The following is a 13138-nucleotide window of genomic DNA, read 5'->3' on the forward strand; positions in this document are numbered from 1 at the left end:
AAAACTATTTATTTTCTCTAAAAAGACTTTTTGTAAATAACTTGGATGCCAATCAACTTTTTCTCCTCAAGCTGTAAAATCCATCACTGGAAGACTGAAGCCATTCAAGAAGTCATGCAACAGCAAACATTAACTAATATGGAAATAGGTTCATATATAATTTCAGGACTACCAGCAAGTGGTGAATCACCCTATCTGTTGAACTTCCAAGTGCCCTTTTAGCTAGAAAGACAGGGTTGCTATAATACCCCATAAACTAAGTTCTGGTGTAACATCTGTAATAAACTGTACATGTAGAGTATTGGTTAAATCAACACCTCAAACTCCATGTCTCTAAATACTTGACACTCAGTTTGCACATACAGTATTACATGTATCTTGTCACCACACCAACCTTCTCAGCAATCTACAGTTATTCACACACAATTAAATGCTTCAACTTAAGCTTTAAAGTCATAGCCAAAAGTGTGTCCCAAAATATATTTGCACTTCAAAATTTTCGGATATTTCAACCACACCAAAAAAATATACAAATTAGTGAAGGCCGAATTTGTGTATTTAGAATCATTAGATTATTCACCTTATTTTTATCCACTGTAAACCCTGTTCATAATCACATAATGTTGTAGGTCAGTTCTCTTAAACTAAGTTGAAAAAATGACATTTTATGCAATTGATGACTACCCTATACAGATGGGTAACAGCATGCCCTCCTACCCACCATTTCTATGACAGGTACAAAATTAATTATACAGTATAATTAAGTTGACACTGCAGGCAACATCAGCAAGATTGACTGATGGTCAGCTAGGAAGGACAAATCATAATGGTGTCATAAAACCATCATACTCATAACAACAAATTTATTTCACACAATGATACAAAATAATGTGAGCAAAAAAAAGGGGTGAAACCTTAGGCATATAATATCACACAACACTTTTGACACTCCTGAAATATCACAGACGTCAGTGGCTGGACTTGGTAATTCCTATGAAAATAATATTGTCATATAGAGATATACAAAAATATCCTCTTCTTCAGGAAAAGTTTTCTTGTCAGGCAAAGGTGAAAATATTAGTCTATGACCAGTCATTGCAATATACATAAAGAACACATTACAATTATTGATACATTGTTCAATTTTACAGACAGATGCTTACGTTGCATGCTGTACAATATATTACATCTTACATGCATTATCTAATTATTTAAAAACAGCATAGCTATGCAATCTTGAGAAAACACCGTAATTCTATTTTACAAATATTTAAAATCAGTATCATTAATTACATGGTAAAACTCTCTAGGCTGATAAATAAGTTACTTTTTTAGCTAATATGCTCATAACTACAGTGACGGTTTCAGCAATTAGACTATCCAGGATTTCATTGGCCACTTGAGTTTTGACAGCAGCTTCATCTTCATCATAATGTGTCCAGCTAGATTCTTCTGCTTGTAGTTCTTTTACTAACACCTTGGGAGAGAAAAATAATTATTAATATATGTCCCTTGAAGGTCAGGCGATCAGTACATTACCGTAATGAATTAATATAATTGACCTTGGAACTTTACATTTGATTTTCAAAAATTTTTCTCATATATTGTCTGGTTTAGGATATGTAACTCTTGATTATTCTAGGAAATAATATCAAAGAAGATACTAAGGAGTGTTCATTCTTATTCTATTTACTTTTCTATGACCACATTTTCACTGTGGCCAACTTGAGTTATCAATAATATTTTCCGAGACAAATTTTTTGGGCACATACATCTATCTCTTATAATTTCCCTTTTCTTTAACCAGTGTTGTCTTTTCCTGCCACCCTGCCAGCACTTATACTTGATGATGATGATCTCATTCTTACATACCACTAGGTAATAAAATAGTAGCCAGAATATTCAAATTTCATGATCAATTCAAATAAAGGAAATCAGGAGAAGTACTTTACCTGGTCTACAAGATCTCGATGTTTCCGTGCCCAACGAACTAATAATGACTCCTTCTCTGATGACGGTTTCCAACAAAACAAAACTTTTATTTGCTCCTGAATGTGAGACAACATGAAAGTTTTTGATTTGCTCCGTACTACATAGTGCATCCGAGTAGGGGGAAAAGCTTGTTTTATCCAAGGTGGAGGTGGAGGTGCTTGTTCAACTTGATGTGCTTGGGAAACAAGTTCACGTGCCAGAGAAAACAACAAGAAGCGGAATGTTTTAGCACTGGCTTCATCCTCCTCAACAGTCTCATCTTCTGAACTGCAAATAAAGTAAGAGATTGTTCACACACTTGACCAGTAAATTGGTTTATGTTTGACTACTATAAAAAAGTTTGAACTCATTGTGAGCCATTTCGAATGTACACAAATAAAAAAAGACAAGAGCTTCCAGAAACAACTTCCTTCTAACTCCATACTGATAATTTACCTTTAATTCTTGGTGTATGAGAACTAATGTCTTTGATTCTCTAGAATTGGTCTCAATGTATTATCTTTAGTCCTCTTTCCTTTTGTGAAAACAGGATCACAAGTAAAAAACAAAAAAAAACCCTTATAGTCAAATAACAATGAGATGTCAAGTCCCCCAAATTCCTCATCTATTTTTCAAAGCATATTAACCTAAACGCAGGCAGGAGAATAAGTGCAAGAAAAGTGTTTCATAAGATTGATTGATTGATTGGGTAAAATATCTAGTGTCGCAGCCTGTGGCCATTTGATGCCGAAAATTAAACTTATAATTTAAACTTTAATATAAATAAAATAAAATCCTATTAAGTTTAAAAAATAAAAATAAAAAATAATACAAAATACCGTATTTATTTCAAATTACCTACACCGTACAGCCGGGTCAGTACTTTTATCATAATTAAAATTTTTAAAAGGCCACCAGCAGGTGCTGAACTTCTCTCGCTAAGCCTGAGCACCTTTGAGATGGAGAGAGATCCATCCGCCTACCGGCACTGGGCCCCCCAAAAAAAAACGATTTTTTAAGTCCCCATGACTGGGACACACTACCAGCAAGAATCTCACAGTCAGCGGCACCAGGCAGTCATCACAATAGAGCTGTGATCATCTGGCCATAAGGTAACTGTGGGTGAGGTGAGTGTGTCCAACACGTAGATGGGGAAGGGCAGTCTCATAGCAGCGGAGCATCCAAGGATATTCCTACGAATAAATCTCTTTTGTAATCTTTTGCAACTTGTTGGGAATGGATAACTTGTCCCATTGTAGCTGACCTGACCACAAGGAAGTAATCTCTGTGAGGGAGGGAGCATAAAGGGGCAAGACGAGAGGCAGCAGACTTAGCCACCTTGTCGCTCTATAATTACCTCGTATAGACACAGACACATTATGGTCCTGCAGACAGGGGACCATTAGCCAGTTAAAAATATCTAAAACAAGAGGATGGATGGGATTAAAAGATTTCAGAGAAGACAGTGCTGCTCTGGAATCATTAAAAACAGTAAAAATCCCACCCTTAAGTGTGCTGATTTCTTTAAGGACTAGGCAGATAGCAGAGCTCTCTTTTTGGCCGCTATGGCCACTCTGCACTCTTTAAACCAGTGTTCTTCAAATTACAGGTCCCATAATAATAAATAAATAAATATCAGAGGCAGCAGGTAATGATATAACTTGGAATCATTGTTTCATTCACCGTGGAGCGCTGACTGCCATAGGTATCCCTGATAATCTAAAGGATGTTCTGAAAGATGTGGTGAATGTTGTTAATATGATCAGAGGAAGTTCACTGAACAGTCGGCTGTTTGAATTGCTGTGCTTAGTAATGGAAGCTGATCATTTACACTTGTTGTATCATACAGAGGTTCGGTGACTTTCCTGTGGCAGAATTCTAACAAGGGTTTATGAGCTAAGGATGGAGATTCATCTTTTCCTCTTAGAAGAAAAATCTGATTTGGCAAACGTATTTTGAATAATGCATGGATATTAAAACTGTCATACCTAGCAGACATTTTTTCAAAGCTAAATGAATTCAATCTGAAATTGCAAAGAAAGAAAAATGATGTATTCCGACACAGTGAGGAAATAAAAGCATTTAAGAAATCAATAGTGCTATGGCAAGCCAGACTTGGAGTTGATCGCCAATCTACTACATGTTCCCAACACTATTGCAATATATTGAGGAAAACTGCATCACTGAAGAAAGTTTTAAGAAAATGAAAGGTAATATACAGCTACACCTCCTTGCTTTGTGTGCCAGCTTCGATCAGTATTTTCTTGAAGGAAAGTTCAAATTTTTGAGAGAAAAACACTGGGCAAAAGACCCATTTGATTTTGAGAGGCCAGAATCTATTGTAGAGTTGAACCTAACACCTGATCAAGAAAAAGAGTCATCATCTGTGTCATCATTCTGGATCAGTGTTACCAAAGAATATCCGCTCTTAAGTAAGGAAAGTGTCTTGCTGTTACAACAACTTACATGTGTGAAGCAGGTCTTTCCACCCTGACAAAGCTAAAAACAAAAGAGAGAAACCAACACAATACTGCAGCTGATATGTGTGTGGCATTATCCTCCTGCAAGATCACAAGCAACAGGCAGGCCCACCAGTCACACTAAACAGGTAAATAAACGGTCTTACTCCATCTTATTTGTTGCATTTTACTTAGCACTTTTATGTGGGTTGCAATTATTTCCTGTCAAAATCTATGAAAGCACTGGTTTAAAATTACATCACATGTATGTGTTTTTAATCCATATACTGTATATGTATGTATGTAGGTAAGTAGGTAGGTAAATATATGTGCATATTATGTATAATTGTAGTAATTTCAATTACTGGCATTCAAGTAATACTATGGTATTGACATCACTATGATATAATAAAGAAATAGAATTTACATATACTATATTACATAATTTGTCTATGCAATTGATGTAATGCAAATTATCATCATTATAAGTTAGCATTCATAGCTTTACCAGATAAGTAACTTGAAGATGTAGCAAAATTACTTTCCCCGAATGTACATATATGTATTATAAATATGCACGTATGTATGCAGGCATGTATTGGTAGAGTGACCTTTATATGTGTTTATATCCATAAGAGAGGGGGGTGGGGGGGGGGTGCTCTTACAACTGGCAATAGGGTCATGAAGGTACTGCACAAAATTGTACCGGGTCACGATGAAAAAAGTTTGAAGAACACTGCTTTACATCTCCATGGGATTGGCTGCCTTTTATAAAACTCAGAAGTCTTGGGGATGGTTTTTTCACCAACACTAAGGAGCACTGAGGTAAAGTATTCCACCACTTCTTCCGTCATCTGGAATTCGTCCACCTCTTTTTCTACCTCAGGTAGGAGTTTGAAATGGCCCCAGTCAGCCCTGTCCAGACACCAGCGAGGAAGATGGTTATGACCGATCACATCTGGTGTGCGAAGGATGACTGGAAAGTGATCACTCCTACATAGATCATCCCAGATTTCCCACAAAATGCTTGCTGCTACAGAACACAAGGAGGTCTATGACAGAGTGGGTTCTTGTCTGCACAGGGAAATAGGTTGGGACACTGATGTTCATGATATGAAGATCTGGATCCTGTACTACAGACTCCAACATGGCTCCTCGTGGATTGGTCACATTGTCTCCCCACAATCTACAACTTCTATTCAGATTCTCCCAAATTATGAATGGAGGAGGAAGCTCCCTCCTTTACCAGGAGGGAGGTATAGTGAGAATACAATGTACACCCTTCTTAGAGGGAGGCAAACAGCCACTGCCTGTAGGGGGGAATGCAGTTGCATAGTGATGAATGGAATATTCATGGAGGTGGAGACAAAGATGGTGCTGCTTCCATGATGACCACCATCTCCTATTGGGTCAGAATATATGGACTGATAACCACGAGGAGGAGGATGGTGGCCTTCACCAACCATCGTCTCATGCAAACACACACAAACTGGCAAGAGGTGAGATAGCAAAAGGGCAAGAGGCTCCCAATTAGCCTTTATCACTCAGATGTTCCATTGCATCAGAGTGAAAATTATTTATGTTGACTTCCAGCGGTCTTCAACAGCCCAGTGGACGATGATGATGCCACAGGCTTGATGTGCCCAGATTTAGAGGACCTGTTGGTATCCAGGATCATCTGCCCAGACTATCAAATATCTTTAGACCCACAGGATCAAGGTCCTGTGGTTGACTGGTTCCTGCTGTTGTTGGTATTTTTTGGCAGTAACCTTTGTAGAGTCCACCAACAGTAAATCAGTCAGTGACTCTGAGGAGGGAGTGTTGACAGGAGCCTACACCATATTAGCTCTCAAGGATCCCCTTGATGATCCTGTGGGCTGAGCCTTTGGAGATTCTTCACTATGATTTCTTTTGTTACCCAGACATTCTGCTTTTTGAGAGCAAGAGGCCGAAGGAGTGGGCTTCTGAGCTTCAATTATCTAAGGTGCGGATAGTACATTAACTAATGATGTGGATCGCTTGAGATTAACATAACTAGAGGGATTAGATATCTTTAGGCTTGATGTTTTCAGTCTGAATGATGTAGGTTTTATTGTGGATGCACTATTATTTGTATTCTGCTTCTGATTATTGGAGGTTGCAAAATGTAGAGCCAGTGTCAAAAGTGGCTCTCTTTCGCCTCTTTAAAGAAAATGTGCTCCTTAGCCCGTAGGGTCAGTACTTTCTTTGAAAGAGGAAGGTTTTGCAGGACTTAAATATTGATGTATGTCCCTCTCCACAATTAATGCACAATGTGAGGGGTTGTACACTCTTCATCCTTATGAGCATCAAGCCCACATGAAGCACATACAGCAGGTGGACTTTGTTTAAGTCTGCAACTGTTTGTGGACACATGTTCAAGGTTTTTACAATAAAAACATCTTCGGATAGGCACGTATATATCTTTGCACACGAGTAAAAATGCAACCCCCGATCAGCAAATGTTATTTGCGGCCATTTTAAGAACCTAACCCCGCGAATTTTAAGGGTATGCTGTATATTCCATTTATGTATTTGCCCTTACAACAATTATTTCTTTTACCTATTTTCACAATATGTACGTAGGATGGTGAGTGCATATAACCGAGTAAAAATAAAAGAAGAAAGTTTCATACATTTACCCAAAAATACGAGTTGAAAAATACCATAACACCTCACAGCTTGGCCCAGTAGCCTGGTGGTTACAGTGACAAGTTTAACCTGGCTACAATGCCATGATTAATCACTATTATATCAGTAAACACTAATAATAACAGTAAATCAAGTGAAATATGGCAGTGAAGGAGGAGAGATACAACTGCAGACAATGTGCTGACTAGTGGTCGGTCACTCACTCCCCTTACCAGGCGTACGTATGGGAGAAATACATATCTTGTATGTACTAGTTTAATTTGAAAACGGTGCCGGGCTCAGTGATAAACAAATTATATAAACCATACATTTTCCTACGATAACACAATAAGAAGTATTGTATCATTACTAGAGTGAAAGAATATTCTCACAAACAACAAATGACAACTCTGTTTATACACCTTTATATTTTAAATGTCTTACTGCTTTTATCTTCAGTATTTTGATGTGTTGCAATTATTTTGTCACAGAGCTTAGTACAGGAACACATCCCCCCTTATTACATTAATTTATATGGGAAAAATGGGTTTGATGAACGTAATCCACCTAACGAAAGCATTTTTGTGAAACCTCACCCTTTTGTTCAATGGGGACTTGCTGTACTTGTACAATATCTCAGTAAGACTGAAAAATATTCTGGTCTTTTAGACTAATCTCTTGTGATGATAAGACTAAATATTTATCGTATGAGTCAGGTTCAAAGACACCAGGTAGGGTCTCTCTCATGACAGCAGTCTGCTGAGAAGGACGTCCCCAATGCTGGAGAGAATGTCGGTCACTACTGGACACAAAAGCTCTAGAGTGGCCACTAAAAAAGCTTTCCAGGAGATTGGTCCATTGACGAACCTGGGTTCACTAGGGTTGGAGTCAGGCCATAAAAATGTTACCTATTCTTTCACCTCCCCACCCACCACAGAGCCCAACAAGGGGAGGCCACACAATAGCTCCAGGGGAAGTGGGGAGGTATAAACAGGCTTCCACTAAATTCGATGACATCCGCAGGACCAAATGAGGTGTAGACTTTGTGGCACCTGCTTGATCCCAGTCAAATGACTGGCCCAGAGGCCAGCCATATTGACCGGCTGATTGACTTGACCGGGCCCAAGTCAAGTCTTCCGTCTTACTAGAATAAGGGAACAAAGAGGTGTATTGCTAGCCAGAGGGCGCAGTGTACAACATCGCTCAACCTCCAGGAATGGGCCGGAGGAAAGATGACACTAACCAGCTCTGAAGGCTAGCAGCTCAAGAGAATCATTTAATCTCATTCCTCCCTGATGACCGTTCCAGTATGGGAAGTCCTTTCCTCCTTGAGGAGGAAGGGGGGCATTGGTGTGGCTCATCTAATCAACAGGACCTCAAGCCTCCCCACCACTACATGGCAGTTCCCACTAGGGGAGGGGGGGTGTTTCATAAGAAGAGTTTATGATAAACACCATACTTTTGTATCCATATGTAGACAAATTTCTAAAAGACTTTACCTTCAAAAGCAAACACAATCTTTGGCTCTAAAGTCTGGAAAATATCCTATATGAAATAATCACTGCTCTTCTGTCACAATTTTCATTTACCATTACATTACTTTCACAATAATTCACACTGTCAAAATCATGGTCATCAATGGGTTGCTTACATCAACTTTATGAGCATCTGAAGGTGTCTTTAGAATACCTTGTGGATTTGGTATAAATTTTTTTAAGATGGAATTGACCTCTGTATTTCAATATGTCATATACTATGACACTGACCAATTTTTTCTTTTAAGCTCTTGCAGGTGTTTTTCCCTGGCCATACCAGGTAGTCAGTACTAAGCTGCCTTTTAAATTAATATCATTAAATAAATAACATGCAAAGTCTCTCATACACTAAAGTTTATAATGTTTGGACATTTGCTATAATGGTTAAGATATTTTTAATTCAGTTGAACAATGATATATTAACCAAAATAACTTAATCTACAAGTGTTAGTAGTTTACAATACCCCCACAAGTTTTGATAGAAAAGCTTAATATTTTCTCCATATGGAATGTTATAATTGTAATACCATCACACACAACAAATTCTAATTAAAGTCATCTTTACCTGGTGGTTGGTGAATGCACAGGTGTGGGAGGTGGCTCAACATCAAGAGGATTAAGACCACTTTCCCAGGTCTCATATAGACAATTGAGATAATCAGTGATTACGGGCATCACCTCATCTTGGGTACTTGGCACTGCATGGTACACTTCTGTTGCTAATTTCTGCTGATCCGCTTTACTCAAACGATGTGGAACACTGAAAATACATTTACTTCTATACTTTTTATAATGTTATATGGTTTTGACATGAGATAAGGATGGAAGACAGCAGAAAAAACATGTGGGTGCTGTTAGTGGAGATGCAAGGAAGGAAGGATGGCCCCTGGGAGAGAACATGACCAATATAGATAGTTGTGGTGGTCTGGGAGTGATCATTTGGGTGTGAAACTAAACATTAGAGAAACGTCAGGTGTTGCAAGGCTGGAATTAATGGATGGAGATTGTGTTGGCTTCATGTATCTGGAGAGTTATGAAGAGTTAAAACAAGTTATATTACACAATGTTTATCACAGAAAAGAAGGAAAGTTATGAGAATGATGAAAGAATCTAGAAGAAGAAAAAAAATAAAAAAATGGAGAGAAAAAGAAGCTGCTTTAAAGGAAGAAGAATTTGGTAGGAAATCAAAAGTACAATTGGAAATAAAAGTTAGAAATGAAAGAGGGAAGTTGATCATAGACACAAGAGAAAGTAAATTAAAGATGGAGAACAAATACAATATCATAAACCCATTACAGATTCACCATTTGAAAATTAGGTTAGACTGAGTTGAAATATAATAAGTTCAAGTTTGGGACGATGACATTTGTATAAGTTTCCCCAAATATTGAAATTCTTAAGAGCCTTGTCATGTGTCAAGGATCCAAGAACATCACAAAATATTAATGAGGAAGTTTGTTTCTTGTGTGTTCTATCAACCTATTATAAAGGCACCTCTAACCCATGTGTCGTGTTGTTCTCCTTATATTTCTGGTGACTTTTCTCTATACAGTACTGCCTGTCATATGTATGCATCAGTAATTGACCTTAGTGGTACAGAAAATTTCAATTGGTTTAGCTACTGATGATTCCATTATTCTTCCTGATCACACTATACGTAGTCACTGACTTCATGTGTGATTGTGAATAAGTGGTTGTGTGAGGAAAGTTTGGTCATGTCAGGTCACAAAGGTGTGTCCTATAGACAATAAGGCCTCCAACAGTCAAGTTAGTGGTCATTATGGTTTTACTGTCAGTGGATGGCAGGAAGTGGTACCAGAAGTAGTGAATTATTTCACCAGATTCTACAAATTTTCACTTAAGTTTATGATGAAGGCAGCTTCGTATTTCTTTGCCCTTTCAAATGAGACCTTATTTTCTGAAATTGGTTCACAAATACTGTACTGGAAAAATATATGAAAATGTTATTAAAAAAACTATTTTGAATAAGTGCGCTGGAGCGAGCGCTGTGGCCACCAATGAATCGTACGTCTGACCGCTAAGACTTCTCCAGCTAGACCAGCACCTCCTCCCTCTCTCTACATCACAGTAGCATATTAGAAAGATGCCAGATAGCACCAGAGAAAACAGAAGTAAGTTATCTTTTCTAGTTTATTTTCTATGAATAATTTACAAGAGGTTGTTGATACAAGTCAGAATGACCTTGAGCACACACGTGAGAGTGGGGGGGGGGGGGCATTGAATTGTCCATTAATTGCCAAATCTCTATAAATAACTTCGATATTGTGTGAGTGGCTACTGGAAGGGTGTATAAAGCTCTGAGAATTTTTTTAATGTTTCGATTATTTTAAAACATTTTCAACATCTCGCCTCAGGTTGTATAAGTAATATCTCCTTTAGCCAGAACTCTCCAACAGCTGGAATTGAAATTTGCTAAACAAAATTATATAAATTTCGGGTTTGGGAATGATTTTCCGAGATTGAAAATCAGGCACACTTTCTGGAAAATTCTGAGAACAAATTCTGGAAACTTTTAATTTTTTTTTAAGGGGAGGGGTTTGAGAACAAATTTGGAGGATGAAAATCAGGCACATTTACTAGAAAATTCTGAGAAAATTTCTGGAAACCCTCTAAAAAAAATTTCCTGGGTCTGGGAGCAAATTCCAAGGATGAAATAATGCGTACCAATTATGGAAACTCTTTCCCTGGGAAAATCAGAGAAACTTTTCCCAAAACAGTACCTGGAAAAATTCTGGGGATGTGGAGAATTTTTGGGGGGTTTGAGAGAGTACATAGTCTCATTACCTGGAAGTGCTCTGCACCAATTGTTCCGGCTAATGGGGATATCACTGTACTACTGTAGGGTATAGCTGTACTGTACATCCTTTATTTTTTCATCTCTTACCCTATGTTTGGTTCGGTATCTACAAGAGTAAAGTTGGACTTACAAACAAGCCTCAGGAATATAAGTTATTGGTAAGTAGAGGAGCAGCTGTACAGTGAAAGTGGGTCCCATAGACTACGGTATATTAGCTGTTAGGAGCTATGTGGATACAACACACTATTACTAAGTCTTCAGTACAAAAGAAGGCAATGTGGTAGACACTGTATTTCACCACCTTTATTTCCCCAGTTAAGTTTCCTTTTATAGCTGGGGGAAATGAGAGTGACACGATAATGAGTGCAGCATCCACTTGGCTGTCACACCTATGCACACCCAGAGTTGGTATATAAAAAATCTAGCATTCACAAATTCATGCTGCTTTATATCAACGCATGAAACAGGCTTGTACTACTGCCTGTATATATATATATACAGAGGAGGACAAATGAAGTAGAGAAGAAGGTCTGATAATAAAAACTATAATTGACATGGCCCAATATGGGATTTAACCTGATAACTACGACATACCCTGTACTGTACATTCTCGAATGATAAGAGGAAGAGTGCGACATACATTCTGGAATTCTGAGCGTTTTGAATGAGTGCATGCGAAAAATTTCATATCTCGCTGGGTCAAGTAAGGGATGTTTACACTCGACAGTCGTCCCACCCATAACACTGATGGCGCAGTCACATTTCGGCCACCCTAAAGAACTACAGTACCAAGTATTCTGTGGTACAATGTAAATAGTGTAATAGTATAAACAATGGAAAAACAACAATATATGTGTGTGAATAAGTGATTTTCTTGCTCAATCTGCACTTGGAACTAATCCCATAAGTGAATAGAATAAGGCTATTTACCACAATAAATTTTGTTCATACAGAAAATAAGGATATATGGTAAATAAGTACTTCTTCCATATTGCTGATCATGATTCCACATCAATGGTTGCCGTGGCTCCCTCCCTCATCCTCACATGTCATCATCCGACTCATGGCACGGCCTGGCCTGACCTCTCATCAACCCCAAACCCACTGACTTCAAAAATTCATCACAGCCAAACTAAGATAAGTAATGTACTCATTACTCATTGTTTGTGCACTGAGAGGTTGATCAGCGAATCACTCTACTACAGTTATTGAGGTAATGATGGGTAAAACACCAGCCTTTGAAGCTGAACAATGAGTGTCAGAATGTGTGATGTATGCAAAGTTTATATGCAGAACATATATAAATATATAAATAAAAGAGAATAATGTACCTTGAAGTAATTGAAGAGTTTTGAGATTGCAGGCTGGGAGTAACACTGCCACCTGGAGGGCTGCTGTAAGCTGGAGGTCTGGCTGGAGAGGAAGAAATTGATGATGATGGTGATGATGACGATGATGATGAGGATGATGATGATGAGAGAGGTGGAGTGTAGGGAGGTGGGGGCTTATTGGGCACTTCACGAATCACTAAGCCGGGGAACTGTTCTTGCAGTTTCTGTAGTTCCTCTAACCGAGCAATCTGAAAAATAAGTTATAATTGGTTAGTTCTACAGCAACTGAAATTAGAGCTTTTTATTCACTACAAACCAAGACAACACATAAAATAGTGATTTCACATGGGATGTAACTCCCCCCCCCCAAAAAAA

General features: G+C 38.2%; 1 protein-coding gene across 2 annotated transcripts in view; it reads right to left on the bottom strand.

Annotated features, from left to right (window-relative positions):
• Window positions 1-848: 848 nt before the first annotated feature.
• LOC121876678 overlaps window positions 849-13138 on the bottom strand; it is a 39510-nt gene continuing 27220 nt past the window's right edge. For both annotated transcript variants that reach the window (XM_042382030.1, XM_042382029.1), the window contains 4 exons: window positions 12764-13011; window positions 9180-9374; window positions 1953-2259; window positions 849-1477 (listed from right to left, as the gene is read on the bottom strand). In XM_042382030.1, coding sequence (XP_042237964.1) covers window positions 1307-1477; window positions 1953-2259; window positions 9180-9374; window positions 12764-13011 — 921 coding nt within the window. In that variant the 3' untranslated portion in view covers window positions 849-1306. The remainder of the gene's footprint in view (window positions 1478-1952; window positions 2260-9179; window positions 9375-12763; window positions 13012-13138) is intronic.

Source organism: Homarus americanus, unplaced genomic scaffold (assembly GCF_018991925.1).
Source record: "Homarus americanus isolate GMGI-L3 unplaced genomic scaffold, GMGI_Hamer_2.0 scaffold28, whole genome shotgun sequence".
Classification (NCBI taxonomy): domain Eukaryota; kingdom Metazoa; phylum Arthropoda; class Malacostraca; order Decapoda; family Nephropidae; genus Homarus; species Homarus americanus.